Here is a 25,251-nt window from a genome sequence, read left to right as displayed (position 1 = left end):
CAGGCTTTCGCAAAGTGGCCCTTCCTCCCACACCCGTTGCAGGTCGCGTTCCATGCAGGGCAGCGTTGTCTGGGATGATTACCCTGGCTGCAAAAGTAGCACTTCGGGCTTCCGGCATTGTTGGGCTGCTGCGCGGCACAGGCTTGCGCCGCACCAGGGTCGGATGATGGCGGCGTCCACGAGGGTGCCGTGCGGTCGGAGGTGTAGGCCTCCATGTTCTGGAAGGCCACCTCCAGCGAGTTTGAGAGCTGCACTGTCTCTGGGAGGCAGAGTGTACCCCCTTCTAGCTATCACTGGCGGATGTAGTTTGATTTCATGCCCGCGACATAAGCGTCCCTGATCAACAGCTCCGTGTGTTGGGTAGCCAAAAGCGCCTGGCAGTCACAGTTCCGGCAGAGTACCCGCAAGGCACGCAGGGATTCTGCTAGTGATTCCCCAGGGCGTTGTCGTCTCGTGGCAAGAAGGTGCCTAGCATACACCTCGTTTACGGACTTAACATATTGTCCCTTCAGCAGCATTATCGCCTCTGTATACGAGGGAGCGTCCCTGATGGGAAGAAAGACTTGCGGGCTCATCCGTGCGTGGAGAATCTGCTTCTTTTGGAGTTCGGTGAAGGATCCGAGGTACGCTTCGAAGCAGCTTAGCCAGTGCTCGAATGTTTCAGTGGCGTCGGCTGCCTGTGGGTCCAGCTCCAGGCGATCAGGCTTGAGTGATGAATTAATCTTAGATGTTTAGTTTATTAAATTGATATGCCATCAATGAACACACAACGAGTGGTGAACGTAACTGAGGCTTTAATGAACTAAACTGTAAGCCTCCTGGCCTCTGATCCCAAACTAGATCAGAGGCGGAGACCAGCTACCTTTATACCGAGCCTGAGGGGAGGCGGCCATTTACCACAAAACACATATTATACACTACAGTGGTTTACCACAATGGTGCAACTCGGATCTTAGTGAATGGTTGGCCAACACTCTTATCTCCTTAACCAGTAAGTTAAAGGATTTAAAAATGAACAGGAACAATGAAGAAGGAAATTAGATAAATTTTAGTCAAATCAGGTATAAAAAGAGAAATAAAGTGAGGGAGATAATGGGCAGGAAATAAGAGACAAAGGAAAAGTAAAACAGGAAATCAACATTTGGTATTTTTAAATTGCCTCAACAATAGTTTGCTACATGCAGATCGAGGCTTAACAATTCAAATAGTTACCTTTCTGGGTTAAAGTAATGATTACTTGCTAAAATGATCTTTTTACCATACTTAACTTTCTGTGGTGAGCTGACTGGAAAATTAATGTGAAAATCCAGCAAGTTCTTAAAAATAAAAGAGGCTAAGTGCATGATGCCATTCAAGTGAAGCAGGCAGTGGAATGATGTTTATGGATCCTTGTTAAAACCTACCCTTGTAAAAAATTTTAGTCACTCCTTCTACAGTTCCTTTATTTTACATGGATTCCATTGTATAATCCATGTAAGGCAGCATTGGAACATTTTACTATTTAAAGGTGCCAAAATAAATACACATTGTTGGTGTGAATTGCTTAGTGGAACCTCTTGCATTAACAAAGACTGGCATTTCTAACAAGCTTTCTCTGACCTTTGAGGGAGTGATTGTTTAAGGGCGATGGATGGGGTGCTGATCAAATGGGCTGCTTTAACCTGTATTGTGTTGAACTTCTCGGATATTGTTGAAGCTACGCTCACCCAGGCAGGTGAAGAGCATTCTACCACACTTCAGATTGGGGCCCCATAGATGGTGGACTGGCTTTGTGAAGTCAGGAGTTGAGTTACTCACAGTGGAATTCCCAGCCTCCAACCTGCTCTTGCTGGTATATAGGTTGGGGAGGAGTGGGAAGGGGGCAAGGGAGGAAGGAGTGGGAGGGGTAAATAGGGGGGAGGAGTGGAAGGGTACAAAGGGGGATGGTGGTAGGTTAGAGAAGGGGAGGGGCATAGAAATTCGGGAATGTTGATAACAAACTCCAGGATTGTTTTTGGTGTCCAAATCCTTAGGGTAAGTAATTGTGCTAATTGCTGTGCAATCATTTGACTGCCCTGATTTGATGGCAGTTGATGACAATATCAGTTGATCATTACTTGTGATGTCAATAATGGCTCAGTGATTGCTTTTGAATGCAAATTATGTCAAATGAGCACAAATTAATGTTGTTGATTGCAAATGATGTCAGCATGCTCTGATGAGGTTGGGAACAGAACTCTAGGCACATGTGTGATCTACAGAGTTCTGTCCTATCTGAAGTTTGACCTCACTGTACAAATCAGATGTGGCTGTCTGCAAGTCAACTCTATAGCATTAGTTCTTCGGATCTTGGTATGTCACTGTACATCATTTATGCAGGGTCCTCCATGTAGGGATTCCACAAATAAAATCTAGAAGATGGAGATATACCCAGTGAAGAAACACGTTTGCGAACTGATATGCTGCAAAATGGAATGGAATCTCTTCAAATTTCACTATAGTTTGATCATCGAATTTGGATTAAGATATCAGATTTAGGCAGTCCGAGCAATTAAAGGCTAAATACTGGGGCAATTTGCATTTAAGTATCAGTCGAGGCTTAGCAGGAGGTGGGTAGCACTTTCTCCTCTGAAGCAGTAGATTGAGAGGTCAAGCCCCATTCCAGAGCCTTGAACACAAAAATCATGGCAAGAATTATCCGGCTTTTGCAATTCTCTTTTCCTGTCGGCAGCGCACCCCCACGAGTTTCCCGGCAGCGTGGGGTGGCTTTGATGGGAAATCCCATCCCAAGCGGCAGGAAGACAGAATCTCACTGCCAGCGAACGGCGCACCATCGAGAAACATGCGCTGGGGAACCAGAGAATCCAACCCCATATTCTTTTACAATACTGTGGGACTACAGTACTCTCAGAGATATAATTTTTTGCATGCAATATTAGTTATTCTCAAAGATCCAATGGTGCAATTTAAAGGAGAGCTGGTAGTTTACCGGCCAATATATATATCCCTCAATAGCACTAAAGCAGATAATCATTATCATGTTGGTGGATCCTTGCTGTGAGAGCAAATTGGCTGCTGTGTTTCCCACATTACAACTGGAACTATACTTCAAATGTGGCTATGTAGGCGACCTAAAAGGGGTGTATAAATGCATGGTTTTAGTTCCTTTTTTTGGCACACCCCGATTAACAAGTTTAAATTGGGAATCTCACTTACAGATTTTGGAAAAATCCTGGGACAGGAAAGATTCTATATAATTAAATTTAACAATCCAGAAATTATGCGGTTTGTTAACATTATGACTTCTGTTTCAGCTAAGCTTCCAGCATAAAGTTGGAGTCCTTTACTGTAAAGCAGGCCAAAGCACTGAAGAGGAGATGTACAATAATGAGACTGGAGGCCCAGTGTTTGAAGAATTCCTCGATCTCCTTGGCCACAGAGTGAGACTAAAGGGCTTCAGCAAGTACAGAGCACAATTGGATAACAAAAGTAAGTAATTACTTCGTCCCTTTTTGAAGTGTTTTAAAATGACCCTCCTGTATTCTTCCTCCTCTGGTTGAGAAAGTAAGCGGGCAACAGCTGCTTTTTCCATGACACCCAGAAATTATGGTATGTGAAGGCATCAGCTGCTGCTGAAATGTGATAGGAGTGAACTGATTTTGTAGCACCTTGCAAGTTCAGCATCTGCCTGTGTAATCGAGATGAATTCATCAGCAAGCTGCACCAGGGAGGGGCAGATTGCTATGTAGTCTCAATTAAAATTTAAGAGGGAATACTTTTTATTTATATCTCTTTATCGACTTCCGGGTGCGGCTATGCAGAGCTAGGTCGCATATTCGGTAGCTCCCGCTTAGAACGGACTTTTGGGCTCTTTACAGGGCCCCCACGGCATTTGTTCGACATTTCCCGGTGTGGGAAGAAGACTGCAACATTCCCCCGACAGTGTCCCCCAGCAATGGTATGGTATGTCTCTTGGTTACCAGACCCGGCAGAAACAGTAAAAGATTTGGCTATAACTGCAGGATAAACAAAGCCTCTTCCAGCATGCAGACGGGAGAAGGGCAAGCTTAAAGGCTGCAAGCTGACTTCAGGGCCATTATTAAAGGTGAATTCTAGCAGCAGAGGGAACAACTGTGAAAAGATCTACCAAGGCTATTGAAGAAGCGGGGACGAGGCTTCCGGTGGCGGCCATGGAGGAGTAGGTCACGCATTCGGCAGCTCCCGTCTGGAACGGTCTCTCGGACCTTTTTCAGGAGTTTCCACAGACTTTTGGGGGCAGAATGGTGAAGCGAACACTGCCAAAAGGATCCCCTCTCGAGACTTCTGGTTGCGGCTATGCGGAGCTAAGTCACACATTCGGCGGCTCCCGCAAAAACGGACTTTTGAGCTCTTTTCAGGGCCCCCAGAGGCACGTTTTCGACGTTTCCCGGTGTGGGAAGGAGTTAATAATAGCTCCCCATCAGTATATGGCTTTAACTAGGAGCGGGGCGACAAAAAAGGTGGTGGTGGACCTGAAGAAGGGAGGGAAGAAGGACAAAATGGCGGCGGGTAGAGACCAGGCAGCGTGGAGGTAGTGGGTGGAGGAGCAACAGGAGGGTATCCAGCCCTGCCTCAGAGAGATTAAAACGGACCTGCTAGAGCCGATGAAGGCTTCTATTGATAAGCTGCCGGAGACACAGACGGCCCAGGGGGTGGAGATTTGCAAGGCCGGGGTCTAGGGAATTTTCATTCTTCTCACATGTGCATAAGGCTTATTCTCGAATCGACGTTTTCATTTTGATTAGGGCGCTGATAGCGAGAGTAGAGGATACCGAGTATTCGGCAATAGCCATTTCGGACCACGCCCCGCATTGGGTGGACTTCGAGATGGAGGAGGAGAGGGACCAGCGCCCGCTGTGGGCGCATGGAGGTGGGGTTGTTGGCGGACGAGGAGGTGAGCGAGCGGGTCCGAGGAAGTATAGAGAGGTACTTGGAGACCAACGACAACGGGGAGGTCCGAGTATGGATGCACTGAGGGCGGTGGTGAGGGGAGAGCTGATCTCCATTAGGGCCCACAAGGAGCGGAGGGAGCAGGGGGAGAGGGAGAGGCTGGTGGGGGAGATGGTGAGGGTAGACAGGAGGTATGCGGAAGAGCCTGAGGAAGGATTGTTGAGGAAGAGGCGCAGCCTCCAGGCCGAATTCGACCTGGTGACCACCAGGAAGGCGGAGGTGCAATGGAGGAAGGCCCAGGGTGCATTCTGCGAATATGGGGAAAAGGCAAGCCGGATGCTGGCGCATCAGCTTCGGAAGTGGGACGCAGCTAGGGAGATCGGGGGAGTTAAGGACAGGGGAGGGAACGTGGTGCGGAGTGGGGTTGGCATCAACGGGGTCTTCAGGGACGTCTACGAGGAATTGTACCGATCCGAGCCCCCACGGGAAAAGGGAGGGATGGGCCGTTTCCTGGACCAATTGAGGTTTCCAAAGGTGGAAGAGGGACTGGTGGCAGGACTGGGGGCCCCGATTGGGCTGGAGGAGCTGATCAAAGGGATAGGAAGCATGCAGGCGGGGAAGGCGCCGGGGCCGGACGGTTTCCCGGTCGAGTTCTATAAAAAATATATGGACCCGTTGGGCCCGCTGTTAGTTAGGACCTTTAATGAGGCAAGGGAGGGGGGGCTTTACCCCCGAAGATTTCCCGGGCACTGATCTCCTTGATCCTGAAGTAGGACAAGGATCCCCTGCAATGTGGGTCTTACAGACTGATTTCCTTGCTAAATGTAGATGCCAAGGTGCTGGCGAATGTCTTAGCCACGAGGATTGAGGATTGTGTGCCGCAGGTCATCCATGAAGTCCAGACGGGGTTTGTGAAGGGGAGACAGTTGAACGCAAATGTGCGGAGGCTTTTGAACGTTATCATGATGCTGGCGAGGGAGGGGGAGGCGGAGATCGTGGAGGTGATGGACGCTGAGAAAGCCTTCGATAGGGTAGGGTGGGGGTACTTGTGGGAGGTGCTGAAGAGGTTCGGGTTTGGGGAGGGGTTTGTCAGGTGGGTTAGGCTGTTGTATGATGTCCCAATGGCGAGTGTGGCCACAAATAGGAGGAGGTCTGAGTACTTTCGGTTGCACCGAGGGACGAGACAGGGGTGTCCCCTGCCCCCCTGCCCTTCGCACTGGCGATTGAACCCCTGGCTATGGCACTGAGAGAGTCGAGGAACTGGAGGGGGTTGGTGCGGGGTGGGGAGGAGCATAGGGTGTTGCTTTATGCGGACGACCTGCTGCTGTATGTGGCGGACCCGGTGGGAGGAATGCCAGGGGAAATGAGGATCCTTAGGAAATTCAGGGACTTTTTGGGGTACAAGCTCAATATGGGGAAAAGCGACCTGTTCGTAGTTCAGCTAGGGGACCAGGAGAGGGGGATTGGCGAGCTCCCACTAAAAAGGGCGGAGAGGAGCTTCAGATATTTGGGGGTCCAGGTGGCCAGGAGCTGGGGGGCCCTGCATAGGCTTAACTTTACAAGGCTGGTGGAGCAAATGGAGGAGGAGTTCAAGAGGTGGGACGCGTTGCCGCTGTCCTTGGCGGGTGGGGTGCAGTCAATCAAAATGACGGTGCTCCCAAGGTTTTTGTTCCTGTTCCAGTGCCTCCCTGTGTTTATCCCGAAGGCTTTTTTCAGGCGGGTTAACAGGAGTATAATGGGGTTTGTGTGGACGCGAGGGACTCCGGGGGTGAGAAGGGTGTTCCTGGAGCGGAGTAGAGATAGGGGGGGGGGCTGGCGTTGCTCAACCTCTGTGGGTACTACTGGGCCGCCAATGCAACGATGGTGCACAAGTGGGTGATGGAGGGGGCTGCATGGAAGAGGCTGGAGATGGCGTCCTGTGTGGGTAAGTGTCTGGGGGCGCTGGCAACGGCGCCGCTCCCGCTCCCTCCAATGAGGTATACCACGAGCCCGGTGGTGGTGGCGGCCCTCAAAATTTGGGTGCAGTGGAGGCGGCATAGGGGGGAAGTTGGGGCCTCGGCGTGGACCTCATTACGGGGAACCACCGGTTCGCCCCAGGAAGAACAGGTGGAGGGTTTTCGGGGTGGCACAGGGCAGGGATACGAAAGTTGGGGGACCTGTTTGTGGACGGGATGTTTGCGTGCTTGGGTGAGCTGGAGGAGAAGTAAGGGCTCCCCCCGGGGAACACGTTCAGGTACTTACAGGTAAGGGTGTTTGCCAGACGGCAGGTGGTGGAATTCCCGCGGCTACTGCCACACACAGTACAGGACAGGGTGCTCTCGGGGGGGGGGGGTGGTTGGGAGTGGGGAAGATCTCGGAAACTTACCAGGTGATGCAGGAGGAGGAGGAGGCCTCGGTGGTGGAGTTGAAAGGTAAGTGGGAGGAGGAGTTGGGAGAGGAGATCGAAGAGGGAACGTGGGCAGATGCCCTAGGGAGGGTGAATTCTTCCTCTTCGTGCGCGAGACTCAGCCTCATACAGTTTAAGGTGCAGCACAGGGCACACATGACCGGGACAAGGATGAGCCGGTTCTTTGGGGGTGAGGACAGGTGTGTTAGGTGCTCAGGGAGCCCAGCAAATCACACCCATATGTTCTGGGCATGCCCAGCGCTGGAGGAATTTTGGAAGGGCGTAGCGAGGACTATGTCGAGGGTGGTAGGATCCAGGGTCAGACCGGGCTGGGGGCTCGCAATATTTGGGGTGGCAGAGGAGCCGGGAGTGCAGGAGGCGAAAGAGGCCGGAATTCTGGCATTTGCGTCCCTGGTAGCCCGGCGAAGGATTCTCCTTCAGTGGAAAGATGCGAGGCCGCCAAGCGTGGAATCCTGGATCAGCGATATGGCAGGGTTCATTAAATTGGAGAGGGTGAAATTCGCCTTGAGAGGGTCGGTACAAGGGTTCTTTCGGCGGTGGCAACCGTTCTTAGACTTTGTGGCAGAACGATAGACATTGGTCAATGGCAGCAGCAACTCGGGGGGGGTTTACTTTATTTTTGTTTATGTTATTTACACTGGAGGGTCTGAGGGGGTGTATACACCTGTTGTGTCTAGTCGGGGTGTTAATGTTAATTTATTATTTATGTACAGGGGGGGGGGAGGGGTTTGAGGGGTTGCTTTTTTTGATTGTGTTTTGTACTTAACCCTGTTGGGTTCTTTTTTTCTTTCTCATTTTGTTATTGATATTTTATGAAAACCTTTAATAAAAATTATTTTAAAAAATAAAATAAAAAATTTATATTTCTTTATCTAACATTGTCTTGTTCTACCTTACCTGTGATATTTTGTCTCGGATCTGATTTACAAATCAGATATACGGGACTCTCTGGTCCGAATGCAGTGAATGGGAGATTTGGCTGAGCAGCAAATCCTCCATCCTCGCTAGCAGTGACATTGGGGCAGACTTGCAACGGAGAATCCTGGCAATGTTTATATGGCAATACTAGGTTTAGTATTGTGGGTAATATTTCCTTTGCTTTGCGTCTGGCGTACGTCCCACTATTCCCCAGGAATACTGGGAGAGCCCCTAAACGGGATTCGTGCCAGGCGTCGGAACAGATCGCAATGCTCCTGACGCGATCTGGTTCACACCTTCACTGGGTGTAAACCAGACTCGCATATGCCAAGGTTCAAAGAGCATTGCCAGTTTGCCAAGGGGTATTGCCAAGGGACAGGACCTAAGCGGGGCCATGGCCATGAAAGGGGGGGGCTTCCCTCAGCAACGCAATGGCGGGGTATGTTCGCATGAGGGTGCGTGGCATGCCACGGCAATACCCCAATGCAGAGAAGAATGGATGCGGGAGGGGCTGGGTCACCTTCGTGTCTGAGGGGCGCAACACAGACATTTAGTGATGGGGGGAATGTGGGTTTGGCCCATGTCTGGTCTGGTGTGGGGGGGGGTGCTGGGGATCACGATGTCTGGGGTGGGGAATCCTTCAACTTAACTTTGAGATCTGGGCACCTGATCTTGGAGTTCATCTTGCCGGCATCTTTAATTTCTCCAGAGAAATTCTAAGTGAGGGAGAATTAGCCATTTTTGGGGAGAATTGCCCACATTATTTGCAGATTTAGAACTTCTTTAAACGCTGATAAATTGCCCCATGATCTTTTGCTGCCAAGGAAGTTGTTTCCATTTACCTGCATTAGCTAATGTTGCCCTTTGATGATTTTGAAGTTGTTAGTGAGAATTTCTAACTAATGACGAGTGTTGTTGCTGCACTTGACCTGACCTGACCTGGGATGTTCAGCTTGCTAATAGATATATAGAATGTCAGACCTGGCTGGGTTGGGATGGTTGGAAATGGGTATCTGTCAGTGAGTTATCAGCCAAGGTGGAATAGGAAAAGTGGAGCAGGTTCTGAGTTGGTTTGTTGTGTTGTTGGTAATGCTTAGAAGAGTTTGTGGACTTCTTGAGTTATGGGGTAACATTAAAATGTGCTGTCCACCCTTTTGAATAGGGAAAGAGATACAATTCAAGGTAATTTAGTCAAGAAACAACTGGGTCGACATTTTGTGGAGTTATCTTTCATTAATTTGTTTTCTAAATATGTTTGACTTAATGAATTAATGAGATAAACACAGCTACAAATGAATTCCCTAAAAGCTACCTACAAGTTTAAACTTGCCAGGAATCACAATGGATGGGCACACTGTTTTTGCATCTCTAGGACCTTCATAAAGATTGTGCATCAAGCTAATTAATTGACGTTATCTTGAACCAGTTTCTTGTTGGCAGCATTGCAATACTCAGCATTTGGGGGAAAAGTGATCATCGTACTTGTGTCACAAGCATAGGTGAGAACTGTCCAACAGCATACTTGGTGACTTCAGACATTCAAGTTCATAAACATTGTTGGGTGAAAATTAAATGTGATTTATCTTCCTCCTGCTTGTTTTATACTTGTCCTGGAAATGGAAAGATTTCCACTCCCCAGTACTATCATCCCTTGTCTTCTCGATCATTCATCCCTGCCCCAAAAGTGTTCTTTGGAAAAATAGTTATTGCATTTAGTTGCTTTTCGCTTCCAAATGTTTGTACATCGTACTTATTTTTGTGTTGCAGCTGACTCCACAGGAACTCATTCTCTGTATACTACATACAAGGATTATGAAATCATGTTCCACGTGTCAACGATGCTTCCATACACACCCAACAACAGGCAACAGGTACAGCAGGCACTGAAGTCACACATGGCGTCGGTAGAGAAGATCAATAGTTTCATGTGGAAGACATAACATTAATTTCTATGTTTCACCTATCATACCCAGTCACACAGTTCTGTTGTAAATAATTAGAACTTGGATCTAGCACAAAACTGTCTTGTATTTCACTTTGTGTATGTAGTAAATTGTTGTTTGTCTTTTTCACTGTTTTTTGGTTGGTGCGAGAGTTAGTATTAAAAATTAATCCCAGTTCTTACTAGATTTATATTTATAACCAATCCAGTTTAACAAATATATAATCTCGTTCTTTTCTTGTCATAGGTTTAAGTAGTCCCATATCCACTTTCTAAACAAATTATGCACCCTGTAGTGTGCTAGGTATGTTCTGTCCGATTCCAAGCACTGTTCTGCATTTGAGGTCTGCTGCAAGACTATGTAATCAAATTTTAATTTGCACAATTGATTCAGTGTGAATCTTAAAACAAAAGGTTGTGGCTCCTTCAATGTCTCAGTTGATCAAACCAACATATAATTAACCCATCCAAATTAAAGGAGCTCAAAATTAAAGTTTGCTTCTTGGTCTGTGCTGAGTTAGCTGGTTTCAGCTTGGACGGTGTTAAGATATACTGCCCTGTCCCTAAACTAGAGAGGGCAAAAACTCCAGATGCTCCTGCTGACTACCTTGTGATCTTGGCTTTGGAGTGCATGAGTTGGGGTAGGGCAAGGGATTTGGCTCCGCTGTCCTCTGACTCAGTGATTGTTGAACTTATTTGGTTGAAGAACCCTTTTTCACATCAATTAGTCATCACAGACTCTCCTGACTAAATTTTAATATATATTCACTCACCAAAGTGTGCAATAATATATTTTTTAAAAATCTGTATTTACATAAATAACAGTGAGATGGATGTGGCTGCATCTCACTGCAGAGTCAATGTATCAGTTTTACTGCACAGAAAGACCCTATAGCCCGTCGTGTCTGTGCCAGTCATCTAACACCTATCTATCCCAATCCCATTTTCCAGCACTTGGTCCATAGCCTTGTATGCTGTGGCGTTTCAAGTGCTCATTTAAATACTTTTTTTTTTTAGAAATATTTTTTTTGGATTTTTGAAAAAGTATATTTGCCGTTATGTACACAGGATATGATAAATATATATCTATATAGAAGGAAAGGGCACACACACAATTCACAAAGGAAGAGGAGAAAAGAAAACAAAAACAGTAACAACATTAGAGACGTACAAAATCAAATATTGTAACTGGGAGGGTATAATGCACCCGCCCAGCCGCAGCAAGTCTGTACACTTGGCAAAATTATTTACACACACAAGTAGGCATCTGTTTGTACCGGAGAGACAATTCCGGAGGGCAATCCTCGAATGGGTATGGTGCTGGTGTTGCCGCTTGCTTCTCCCGGACAGATTTTGCTGCCGTCGTCGTCTCGTGCTCACTACCGCTTCAACCGGCCCTCCCGTCTTCCACCTGTATTCTCTTTTTTCTCTGTTCCTGTGGATGTCAAGTTAGTTAACGTCCCCCCCCCCCCCCCCACCCCATCTCCCTGGCTCTCCTCTATTGTTCCCTGTCTCTTCCCTCCTCTCCCCAACCCCCCTCTTAGATTTAGCTGTCTTCCCCACCCAGTCTATCTCCCCCTCTCATGCTTTGGCTGCTTTCCCCTGATTCTTGGCTACCTGCTATTTCTTCTGCTTGTTTGTTGGCAGAATGGCTCCCACGTTTTGTGGAAGCTGTCGTCTGACCCTCAGATGGCAAATTTGATTTTCTCCATTTCGAGAGATTCCGAGAGGTCGGACAGCCAGTCTGCAGCTTTGGGTGGTGCTGCTGACCACCAGCCGAACAGGATTCTACGGTGGGCGATCAGGGAGGCAAAGGCAAGGGAGTCTGCCCTCCTCCCCAGGAATAGATCTGGCTGGTCTGAAACCCCGAAAATCGCCACTTTTGGGCATGGCTCCACCCTCACCCCCACCACTTTGGACATTGCCTCGAAGAAGGCTGTCCAGTACACCACATGTCTGGGGCAAGACCAGAACAAGTGGGCGTGGTTGGCCGGGCCTCCTTGGCACCGTTCACATTTATCCTCTACCTCCGGGAAGAACCTACTCATACGGGTTCTTATTAAGTGGGCTCTATGTACCACTTTTAGTTGCGTCAGGCTGAGCCTTGCGCACGTGGAGGTGGAGTTGACCCTATGCAGTGCTTCGCTTCGGAGTCCCCACCCTATTTCGATCCCCAGGTCCTCCTCCCATTTCATTTTTGTTGCATCCAGTACGGTGTCGGCCCCTTCTATCAGTCGGTCAAACATGTCGCTACAGTTTCCTTTCTCTAGTATGCTTGCGTCCAGTAACTCCTCCAGTAGTGTCTGTCGTGGCGGTTGTGGGTAAGTCCTTGTCTCCTTTCGTAGGAAGTTTTTGAGTTGGAGGTACCTTAGCTTGTTCCCCCTGGCTAGCTGGAATTTCTCTGTCAGTTCGTCCAGTGTTGCAACCCTGCTGTCGGTGTATAGGTCCCTGACTGTCAGTGTCCCCCCCCCCCCGTCCTGTCTCCACCTTTTGAAGGTGGCGTCAGTCAGTGCTGGTGTGAACCTATGGTTGTTGCAGATGGGAGTTTTGTCCGACATTTTAGGCAGGCCAAATTGCTGCCTTAGTTGGTTCCAGGACTGGAGGGTGGCTATCACCACCAGGCTGCTGGTGTGTTTTTTGGCCCCATACGAACACCATGATTAGTTTGTCTAATGCTTTGAAAAAGGCCTTGGGGATGTAGATCGGGATGGATCTGAATAGGAAGAGGTACCTGGGTAGCACATTCATTTTGATCGTCTGGACTCTCCCCACGAGGGAGAGTGGGAGTGTGTTCCATCTTTGCAGGTCCTTTTTTACTTCCTCTGTCAGACTGGTGAGGTTCCCTCATTAAAATACTTCTTAAATGTTGTGAGGGTTTCTGCCTCTACCACCCTTTCAGGCAGAGAGTTCCAGATTCCCACCATCCTCTGGGTGAAAATATTTTTCCTCAAATCCCCTCTAAATCTCCTGCTTCTTGCCTTAAATCTGTGCCCCCAGGTTATTGACCCCTCTACTAACGGGAAAAGTTTGTTCCCATCTACCTTATCTATATCCCTCATAATTTTAAGTCGAAGAGGTCACCCCTCAAGCCCTAAGAAAAACAACCCAAGCATATTCAGCCTCTCCATAGCTTGAATGCCCCAGCCCAGGCAACATCCTGGTGAATATCCTCTGCATCCTTTCTAGTGCAATCACATTCTATCCTTGGCAGAAAACCGAAGAGGACATTAGAGGAGGACGGGATGGGGTTGAGGGAGCAGAAGCCCAAAGAGAGTACTATACAGGAATAGTGGGGAAGAGGAGAATTCTCCTCCAATTACCACTTATTTGATTACTCATGACCATGGTACATGGGGCAGTAACTCATTGTGGGAGGAGGCTTGGTTTGCACCAAGTTCTGTGGACCCCCGGACCATGGACCCTAATTGAGAATCCACAGGCCTCACTCGCGATACAGAGAAAAGAAACCACAACTTTGACAAGGATCTGATCCCATTAGAACTGGTTACTCAGCAGGCGCCAGTACTGCAGGAGGGGACATACAGGGAGAATTTGCCTGGAAAAACATAGCACACTATATAGAGTGCAGTCATGTTAAGTTTTCTTTTTGATTAACCTGAGTAGCCAATTACTCGATTTTGGTTCATATTGGTGGCAGAGATTAAGTTTTATTCAGTATACACAAGACTTACTACATTACAGTGTTGGGCAGTTGTTTAAGAGGTAAAATTAAGAGTTTTAGCACCCCGTTTATGCCTTAGATTGGATTGGATTTGTTGATTGTCATGTGTACCGAGGTACAGTGAAAAGCAATTTTCTGCAAGCAGCTCAAACAGATCATTCAGTACATGAAAATAAAACAAAATAAAAATAAAATACGTAATGTATTAAAATACACAAGGTAAACAATGTAAATACATAGACACTGGCATCGGGTGAAGCATACAGGGGTGCAGTATTAATTAGGTCAGTCCATAAGAGGGTCGTTTAGGAGTTTGGGTGATAGATGCAGTAACAACTGAACCTTAGGTTCATGTTCCAAGTGCCGTGGTAGCATTCCTTGAGTGTTTCTTGAAGCCTTCTGCAATCCTGTAAGAAGCACCCCCTCCCTCCCCCCTTTGATAATACAGAACCACTAAATTTCACTGGAACAATCATTCAGTTTCCTGTATTACCTTATTGCCCAAATATAAATATAGAATGTATGCATGGCCCTGGCTTTACTTGAGCATCTATCTAATAACCCTTGACATCACTTGTTTTCGAACTGCTGACACTGTTATCAGCGTAGCTGTGGCAATACAAAGGGTCAACTTTTGCACAGACTTTGACCTAATGATTCTGGCTGAAGACACTCCTCATCCTGTCTTGAAGCAGGACACCAGTCCACCCTTACTTCTCATCATATTTTAATTAAGATACCTAGTCTTCATTCCCATTGGAACATGGTTGCCTTTGCTGTTCCGTAATTTTATTTATGCTGCTCTTTTAATTTAATTCAATTAACTATCTTACCCATTACCTATCTTTTCATTGTTTCATTGTCCCGCTTCTTCTACTCCTTCCTTAACGTAATTTGCACCTGTAGGGTATAGGTTAACACAAAGGTAAAATAAAGCCTCTCTGTGCGTGTGGATGGATAGTCTTGGAAATACATGGCTGCAGTATTCTTAGAGTTCTTATAATTTAACACTTACACTGTGGGGCCCATGCTCACCTTCATTTCTGCTTCCCCCCCCCCCAAAACCCCCCATGGTGTTACGTCCCTGCAGATCTCCCCATCCTTGCCCCACAGAATGCAAAGGCGCAAGCCACATAAGTAGACAAATTGATCACTGCTTTTTAAGTTGTAAAAGCACAACTGTGCAAATAACTGCTGAATTGAAATCCAAGCTTACCTCGTGTCAGGATGATGGTAAAGGTGGTCAATATTGTGATCTGAGTATTAAGGCGATCAAACATGGAACTTGATGATGACCAATGAGATGAAAAAATCAGCCGATGACAGCACTGTAGCACAGGCCAGTGCAGGACAGAATGAGATAGCCCAGTGCTGGGGCAAATACTCCAACAAGATACATGTGCTGTATTTCAGTATCATTCAATTTCAAATGTTAATGTCCTTACTTCCTCTCACAAAATCATATAATTTATTGCCGTATGTTCATGTGAGTGGAGTATCCAGTGAGTCCAAGTTCAGTATCAGTGGCTCTGGTTTCAGGACTGTTCTTTGTCCAAGCAGAGATTTTCTGAAGACCAGTCTTGCGAGCGATGGTGGTTAGAACTACCAGCATGTGACCAGCTGCAGCCATTATATCAGACCAGCAATGGTCCATTTTGAAAAACAGAATTTAAACGAGAATATGAAAGAGGGACAGATTTTTATGATTTTCTTGTTTCATCCCTTATTGGCATTGGAATTTTTGCCAAGTACTTAGGCACAGAAGTTAAAACAAGAACATCAACAACATCAGACAATACATACATAGAAAGCACACTGTTTCTAACAAGTCTTCTAAAAGTCACTACATTTTCAGCATCACAACAAAATCAGGCAAAGCATTCCAAATGTCAACAATTCTGTATGGGGGAAAAAAATTACAAATATCAAGACGTGAACCAAATTTCTGTAGTTTATACTGATGACCATGCGAAATGCTCTAATTGTGGGGAAATAACTTTTCAGGCCTAGAGGAACTAAGGCCATGTATCAATTTAGAAACTTCAACTAAATCTAAAAATCTTCTCTAAAGACTGTAATCCAAGAATTCTGAGATTCTCCTCATAAGGTATTTCCCCCATGTCTTCTATTTTCCTGGTAACACATCTTTGCACTCTCTCTATAAGCTCTATACCACTCTTAAAGTTGTGAATTCCAAACTGTAAATGCATACTTCAAATTATAAATGTATACTCCAGATGTGGGCATACCAGCTGCTTATAGAGTTTAAGATAAACACAAACCGTGGCGTCGTGGTTTAGGACTGCTGCCTCACAGCACTGAGGACCCGGGTTTGATTCCTGTCCTGGGTCACTGTCCATGTGGGGTTTGCACATTCTCTCCGTGTCTGCATGGGTCTCACCCCTACAAACCCAAAGAGGCCCAGGGTAGGTACATTGGGCATGCTAAATTTCCCCCTAATTGGAAAAAGAATTTGGTACTCTCTATTAAAACAAAGATAAAGACAAATCCATCCCCCCAACTCAAAGAGATGGATTCAACGCTTGTAAAATACTTTTTGTCCGCTGTTCTGTCTGAGCCCCATAATTGTAAACTTCAAATTACTTGTAACAATCACACCCAAACTTTTCAATGGTTGAATGTGCTAAAGGCTGGCTATCGATATAATACTGTGAATTAAAATTATTTTGACCAAAACGGAAATCTTTGGACACGATTTAGTGGACTCATCGCGCCCAACTTGGTGTCAGGACGAGGCATTGTATCTCGCGGGATTTGTGATACTCGAAACACCTCATGAGATTTAACAAAATCTCGCGAGACATTGCAATATGGATCTCGTCCTCACTGGGCGTGATCCAGATCAGCATCATTTAAATTGCATTCGCAGGATTCTACTGGTGCCCGGGACCTAACGGCCGTGCCTGGGAGACCTCGCCACAAATGTAGACCAGTTGTAATGTCATTGGTCATTATAGAAGTCCGGGTGGCCGGGGCAGAGCAGGGTGGTACGCTGGCACTCCCTCTAGCACCTGGCCAACTTGGCACTGTCAGCCTGGCCCCTGGCAGGGTCACCCGGACACCCTGGCAGGGTGCCAGTTCGAGGCTTGTGGGGACACCAGGGTTCCCGGGTGCCAGGTTGGCACTGCCAGGGATCGGGCCCGGGGGCCTTACTGGGTGGAGGAGGGAGGCGTAAGGGAAGGTGGAGGAGTGTCGAAAATGGTGGGCGGGGGGAAGGGGGTGGAACGGGGAAATTGAGGCAACAATGTAAAATTGGGCCCCGATCTTTGAGGAGCCTTTGCTGCTGGGCTCGCGAGCATAAAATGACTCGCGAGAAAGAGCAAAATTCACCAAGGCCAAAAACAATTCGGCAAAGTAGCTGAATCCCGTGAAGCAACGGTACATTTTTATGACTTTGTTCAAAATGTGTATGCCTTTTTTTGGGTTCCCATGCATTGGTGTAATATTTTGTAATCATGATTGGAGTAGTCAAATGGAAAATATTTGACAGTCAAACGAATTTGTGATACCAGCTGGTATCTGCTCGTGCAGATGCGGTTTTGGCTTTGAAAATGAACTTTGATGATATATCGGAAAGCTTATTAGACGTAGCTGCATCAAATTTAGAAAAACTACATATCAAAGCTGAAGCAAAATCCTTAGAAGGAAATTTGAAATGTACAATATTGCTGTTTTTACTCGTGTTACCTTTTACTTCAAAGAATTAATGCCATCAGCAAATCGCTGCAAAATGTTGATATGACTTTATTGAATGTTGAACAATTGTTAGCCTCAGTTAAAAGTTTTGTTATGGAAGTTTAAAATGACTATAGCTTGGTGGAAGCAAAGGCAATAACACAGACAAAAAATACAGGTCCCTCTGGTTAAAAGCAACTAAGACACATTAAGTTATTTTTCGATGAAACTGAAGACAATGAAATCACTTTCAAATGGAAAGAAGATCATCATTGAGACTGTCAATATTATCATAGATTATCATAGAATTTACAGTGCAGAAGGAGGCCATTTGGCCCATCGAGTCTGCACCGGCTCTTGGAAAGAGCACCCGACCCAAGGTCAACACCTCCACCCTATCCCCATAACCCAGTAACCCCACCCAACACTAAGGGCAATTTTGGACACTAAGGGCCATTTAGAATGGCCAATCCACCTAACCTGCACATCTTTGGACTGTGGGAGGAAACCGGAGCACCCGGAGGAAACCCACGCACACACGGGGAGAGCGTGCAGACTCCGCACAGACAGTGACCCAAGCCGGAATCGAACCTGGGACCCTGGAGCTGTGAAGCAATTGTGCTATCCACAATGCTACCGTTGCTCGATATATACATCGCAAACTGGAAGGAAAGGCATTTATCTCAGGGAAGTGCACCCAAATCAATGCCCCCTTTGAAATAGAGCATCTCTGGGTGTTTGCAACACAATAACAGTGCAATTGCAGAATAGAAGTGAATCTCTGAAGAAAGCTGCTGATTTATTTTGCGTGCTTTTCGACAGATGTTTGGGTAAGGATGCTAAAGGCCACTGCAGTCAGAAATTAAGTGAATTCTACAGAAGGGCATAGACACAAATCCTTTTTGAAGATGCAGTGAAAGAATTCATTCATTTCATCAATAATGATGAGCTCTGTGCTTCGAGATCGGCAGCGTGATAGTTTGCAGGCAATGTTTCCAAATATGGAAACCATTCTGAAAATATTTTTAACTATCTGTCACAAATGCTTCCAGTAGGGCGGCAGGGTGGCACAGTGGTTAGCACTGCTGTCTCATTGCACCGAGAACCTGGGTTCAATTCCGAGCCTGTGTACCGTCTTTTTTGCAGAGTTTGCACATTCTCTCCATGTCTGCGTGGGTCTCCCCCCACAATCCAAACATGTGCAGGTAGGTAGATTGAGCACGCTAAATTGCCCCTTAATTGGAAAAACAAATGCCAACAAATACTTCCGATGAACATTCTTTTTATGCATTGAAAAGAGTTTAAAATTATTTGTGACTTACGATGAATCAGGAACATTTGATAAGTTCAGCAATATTGATGATTGAATGTGCATCTTTAGAAGATTTTACCATGATGCTGTAATTGACTCCGACTGGCTGGCTCGCCATCTTGTGGCTTTTGCTCAGCCCCAGCACTTTGCCTTCCTTGTTTTTGGTTGGCCTGCTCTCCTCAGCCCTGGCTGGGTTAAGTCGCCCCTCGCCTCCACCCCTCGCTGCTCGTTGGCTGCTGACCCCAGCCAGCTGGCTCATCACCTTGTAGCTTTTTCCCAGTGCCTCGCACCTCGCCTCGCTGTTTCTGCCTGGCCTGCCCTCAGCCCTGGGTTGAGAAACCTGCTTGCTGCACCTTTTTTCATAAAAGTAAAACACTGGAGGCGGGATTCTCCAGCTGCCTGCTGGTGGCAGGATTCTCTGCTCCCGCCCGGCAGCGCAACCCTGCATGCGGGTTTCCTGACGGCGTGTGGTTATTTCAATAGGTAATCCCATTGAGAAGTGGCAGGAGTAATGAATCCCGCCACCAGCAAAGGGAGTGCCAAATTCTCTGTCCTCGCCAGCAGCGGTAGCAGAGCGGACTTTCAACAGAGAATCCCAGCCTGGGTCTTCTGCCTCTGCCGCTCTCCCTCCTCATCTTGTCACCTTTTGCTCCTCGACCGTGCATGCCTCAACTTTCGGAGCAGTCTGTTTTCCAGCTGTAAGGGGACTCAACCAGAGTCTGATGTTGAGCGTATCAGCAAATGCAGAGTTATCAGGCTCTAATTGGTGCTCACAGACGCTGCCCCCCCCCCCCCCCCCCCCCCCCCCCCAACCGATTGGTCAGGGCCTTGTGCCTAGGTACAGTGTGGTTCATTGTAAATCCACCTCTGCACTTATCACATAGGTGTTACTTAATGAGCAACTGATAAACATGCTGGAGAAATCCCACCCTCAGGAAGAGTATGCAACATTGCAGGGGACTTGCTGGTTTAGCACAGGGCTAAATCGCTGGCTTTGAAAGCACACCAAGGCAGGCCAGCAGCACGGTTCAATTCCTGTACCAGCCTCCCCGAACAGGTGCCGGAATGTGGCGACTAGGGGCTTTTCACAGTAACTTCATTTGAAGCCTACTTGTGACAATAAGCGGTTTTCATTTTTCACTTGTGACCTATCTTCTTGCCCTACACCTGAGAGTGGGAGGCAATGGCAAACAAACATTGACAAAAATCTGCAAACAAAACTTATCAGGATGAAGTATCAGCAGACAATGAGCCAAGGACCTGCCTTCAGGCAGAGCATACATGAAATATGAGATGCAACATTGCATAGTGTAATTGACGTGCAATGTCAATGGAAAGTGTACTAAAAATTTATCAACCCTTTGTAATAAAGTACTGGCCATCTAGAATTAGATCCTGATATCCTTAGAATTCATATCCATAGAATCCCTACAGTGAAGAAGGAGGTCATTTGGCACATGAGTCTGCACCGACCCTCTGAAAGAGCACTACCTTGGCCCACTCCTCCGTCCTATCCCCGTAACCCCACCTAACCTGCACATCTTTGGAAATTAAGGGGAAATTTGTTTTAGTATGGCCAATCCACCTAATCCACAAATCTTTGGACTGTAGGAGGTAACCCATGCAAACATGGGGAGAACGTGCAAACTCCAAGTTACCCAAGGCCAGAATCGAACCTGGGTCCCTGGCAATGTGAGGCAGCAGTGCTAACTACTGTTTATTAATACTCACTGATCTATTGTTGATTTTCATTCAGTTAGAAGCATCTTACGGACCTTAGCATTCATGATCTACTCTAAATTTCGCAATAGTAGTTTGTGATTTCTCCTCTTTCCGCCCCCCCCCCCCCCCCCCTCCCCACCCTTCATTAAGGGCTCTATATAAATGCAAGTTCTTGTTGTGTTGGGGGTTCAACAGATTGTCAGCTTGTAGAGATTTTCTTGGTGTATATATTTTACAATGCTTTTTCTTTTGGTAGTTTTGGTTACGTGTTAAATCCACTGCCAAGATGATAGAAGATAAAGGGTAGGAGACACAAATGTCTCATTAGTATGTCAATAGAATTTCATGTGATAATTTTTTCTTCTTTTAAATAAATTGCCTGTGATGCAGAAGTGTTATGTGGGTCAGGAGGGAATTGACATGGAAATTCCTTTTGTGGGTTGCGTTCAGAAATGATTGAAATCAATTTTCTGTTTGTTTCTTTGGCATTGATAGATGCATAGAGTGTGAATGCTGCCAAACAGCCTGTCTGTTTGAGGACATCAGTAGGAGGAAAATGAAGTGCATTCACACTAATTCCTTTATTTAGTCACACAGTTCAGAATAATGTGTTGGGTTATGTTGTAACTGAAATTAAGTTAGTTGTGAGCTGACTAAACTGATGGATTTACCTGATTGAAAGGCTTTACAGGCAATTTGTAAGCTTCTACAGAACTACTTAAGAACACTTACCATGGAAACAATGGCCCCTCCATGTTTTCTCTTGCCTGCTGTGTAGTAGCACTTGCCCCTCTCCTTTCTGTGACACTATCTTCTTATTGACATAGCTATGATTTTCAGTGAATACAAAATATTTGCAATTCAGAATGAATGTATTTTCAAACCATATCAAGCCTTTGAGGCTATCTCAGTAACCAGCTGAGCAGATCTTCAATTGCACGGCAACTCTGGGAATGATTGGCAAACCAAAGCTGGCTAACTGACAGAACCTGGAGGGGTAGACCTCTCACCGGTGGCCAGAATTCTTTCCACACAGCTTCAGGTAACCTTGCGAACTTAAGGCCCAACAGGCAGGACAGTACTAGCCAGACAAGTCATTGTATGCTATTCTAAGCTTAAACCATTCAATTTGAAATAAAGAGTGTGTAAGGTGCTATAGAAATGCAAGTCTTTTTTTTTCTTGTTACTATGGAGCTGGTCAGTTGATTGCCCGCCATCTACCATGGAGGACTGACTTGGTGCCAAGTATTTACCACCAGGTATTTCATCAATATTGAAATCTAGCCAAGACTAATGGGCTACAAATCTCCTCTGTTGAGTCTTGTGTGAAATGAGTGAGGTTAGGCAGACTCAGTCCTGTTGTTTTGGACGTGGGCCCACCAAGCAAGCCTCATCCCTGTTTTGGCATTAACTAGCAATCTCGTTCAGGGAAGGTGGTTTAAGCTGGGGGAACAAATGTGAGACTGGTGCAATAATGAAGTTTTTTAAAATGTTGAGTTGAAACAGGGGCGGTTGAAGAGGAATGAACTCAATTTCCCAGTATTAACATCCACCTGAACATAGAAAATCAGGGGAAAAAGACTCACGTATGTTCATTTTATCGTGTTCTAATAAATCTGCACCTCCCATTATATGATAGCACAAACAGTTGTTTATAATTTAGCCTCAGCAGATTTAACCTCATACATCTGGTTGCAAGCAATATTCCTCATTCCTTTGTTAATGCAAGTTTCTATCTCCATAAAAGATATCATTATCATTGGCCCTGATCCACATCAGTCTTTGCTGACAAGTGCAGCAAAAAAAAAGCACCAGAAAATGGCCAGCAAAGTTGCCAGGGTATTAATTATTTTACATGTCAGTTTTGAATTGTCATTTAATAGGCTCCCAATGTATCTCAACAAGCATGATTAATTGGATACTACCAGCTACAAAATTATACTTGTTGATAGTCAACTGATTAATAAATAGGCATTGCTAGTTGAACGACGACCAATTAATTGAAAATTCTAACTCCAGCTTCGCCATCAGATTTTTACTTCTTTATATCTTTGACTGCTTGAACACAGATGATGAGCCTTTCTTTAATTCCTTCATGGGATGTGGATGTTGCTGGCTAAGCTAGCATTTATTGCCCATCCCTAATTGCCCTTGAAAAGATGGTGGTGAGCTGCTGCCTTGAACCGCTACAATCCATGTGCTGTAGGAACACGCACAGTGCTGTTAGGCAGGGAGTTCCAGGATTTTGACCTGGAATGCAGCAATACCAATAGAGATTAAATTAAATGAGATAAATTTCATGTAAAAATGGGGGTACCTTGCACTGTATCTTTTATTGGTGGAAATACCTTTTTGCTCCACTTCCTGTTGACCAATGTTTGTAGTTAAATTTTACTTAAACTCAACTTTTTACAATTCTTAGAGAAGGGATTGAAGGTATGATAGTTAAATTTGCTGATAATACATACATCATTAGGAAATTAGTTGTAAAGACAACATGGAGGATTAAAGGGATATAGGTAGATTAAGGGAAAACATCTGGCAAATAGAGTACAATGTGGGGAAAATGTGAAATTGTCCATTTTCGCAGGAAGAATTAAAAAGGGGCCGGGTTCTCCACTTGCCGACACCGGTAGGGGCCGATTTCACGTCAAATCGGAATGCTCCGGCACCCCGAAAATGGTGTAAATGTATCGCTCGCCACGCGGGGTGCAAGTACAGTAGGCATATCATTAGCGGGCCTGACATGCTATGCTATGATTCACCGCCTCCAATGGCCTGATTTCCCGATGCCGTGGTTCCCTTGTGGTTTCAAAAATCGTGAACCTGGCGTCCTGGCTGCTGAGTGAGAGAGAGGAGGTAGGAAATGGCATGGGGTGACTGCGGGCTGCCGGCGCGGACACCGGCCTTGCTGGCTGCGGCGGGGCCCTGCCAGGGCCGGGGGGGTGGGGGGGAGTAGGAGGGAGAGGGAATGTGGGGGGGAGGGGGGAGGGTGGGCCGAGCAGCTGGGGTGCCCCCCCCCCCAAAAAACGGGACTGGGGCAGTGCCCAGGCAGCGACCGTGTTCTTGCTGAACACCCACTGACCACCCACCCCGGCCCCTGGTTCTACACAGCGGCACCGGTCGTATGGGTGCACCCGCACCCAACCACAGCCAACCGGCAGCCACCCACCTGGGGACCAGTCAGGGCCACACCCAAGGCAGCCCCCTGTGAGGGCAGTACCAGCCAATGGTACCCCTGACAGCAGGGAGGGAGCCAGGACCGAGGCCACCAACGGGGCTGGATACCCACGGGGGGGTGGGGGGGGGGGGGGGCATGCATGGGCGGGGCCCACTGTGGCAACCAGGGCAACCATGTAGCCCATGGTACCTGGAGGGCCCGGGAGTATACTCCATGCTAACATGTTGGCCTTACCCCCCCCTACAGACAATGGCATTCGGACACCAACCCACAATGCTGGCCGCTGTGGTGATGGCCGCATCCCTGCGAAATACCCTGCGACCGCATCAGCGGACGCCGCTTAGAGAGGAGAGGGAACTGCACGAGAGGAAGGGAATGCGGAGGAGCAGGTGGCAGTCGCACAGGCTGGAGGGCAGGCCACCCAACAGGCTGAGGAGGAGGAGATGCTAAGCAAACGCTGCATGAGGCCTCGCGTGTACCGGCGCCTCATGTCATTCGAGGAACCGGGTATTCCGTCAGACTGCGAATGAGCAGAGAGACAGTGCGACACATCTGCCAGATGATGGCACACCTCTGGCACCGCAGAGGTATGGGGGAGGACACCCGCTCCTAGTGACGGTCAAGGTGATGGCCGCCCTGAACTTTTACATGCCGGGGTCCTTCAAGTTGGTGAGTGGGGACCTGTCTGGGATCTCTCAGACCTCGGTGCACAGGTGCATCCACACCATCACGGACGCCCTATATGCCCAGGCGGACCAGTACATCCAGTGCCATGTGGACCGAGCCCACCAGGATGCCCGGGCAGTGTGGTTTGCTGCCATCACCTGGAAGCCCCAGGTCCAGGGACCAATAGATGGGATGCATGTCGCCCTACAGGCACCGACGGATAACAGGCCGGATGGATGGGGGGGTGTAGGCATCTAAAATGGCCGCCCGCACAAATTTATGGGAAATTGGTCAACACCGAGACGCAGACAAGCTGCAGCTTGCAACTACACAAAGGCTGCAGCCCGGACCTTGCAGAAACTGACACAGAGAAAAGGCCGTTGAAAGGCCATCCCTGGCTCCAGGTGGAAACTAGATAAGTGGCAGACGCGGTGGCGTTGGTTTCCTTATTTGGGAAGGCCAATGTGCCTCGGACACTAGCGGCCATGGTTGACTGGGACCCACCTGCCATCAAGGTGTCCACCCCCAATCGGTTGAGATCGATCAGGGTGATCGAGCCTTGGTCGAGCTATTGGACATTTACCTGGGACCGCCCAAAAGCATGCAAAATCTGTAAGGGATAAAAGGTACTGTGCAGCCTGCCACTCACTCTTGACCACCGACGACAACAACGGTGTCAACGCCGGGGACACAGACGACCAGTAACAGACAGACAGCACTGCCAGACGACGGGTTCCAGATCATGCCATAGCTGCTCTGTACTTGCTAGTCACCTGGACATGAAGTTTGGGTCATTCTTGAGTGTTAGATGAGAGTG

The 25,251-nt window shown here is 47.2% G+C and overlaps 1 protein-coding gene across 4 annotated transcripts in view; it reads left to right on the top strand.

Annotated features, from left to right (window-relative positions):
* Window positions 1-25,251, top strand: part of sipa1l2 (signal induced proliferation associated 1 like 2) — an 825,665-nt gene that overhangs the window by 387,750 nt on the left and 412,664 nt on the right. For all 4 annotated transcript variants that reach the window (XM_072498538.1, XM_072498535.1, XM_072498536.1 and 1 more), the window contains exons 6-7: window positions 3,294-3,468; window positions 10,001-10,104. In XM_072498538.1, the coding sequence (XP_072354639.1) occupies window positions 3,294-3,468; window positions 10,001-10,104 (279 nt within the window). The remainder of the gene's footprint in view (window positions 1-3,293; window positions 3,469-10,000; window positions 10,105-25,251) is intronic.

The sequence above is a fragment of the Scyliorhinus torazame genome, chromosome 4 (assembly GCF_047496885.1).
Source record: "Scyliorhinus torazame isolate Kashiwa2021f chromosome 4, sScyTor2.1, whole genome shotgun sequence".
NCBI classification, from domain to species: Eukaryota; Metazoa; Chordata; class Chondrichthyes; order Carcharhiniformes; family Scyliorhinidae; genus Scyliorhinus; species Scyliorhinus torazame.
Note: the sequence above shows the minus strand (reverse complement) of the source record. Positions and strands in the feature narration are given on the sequence as shown.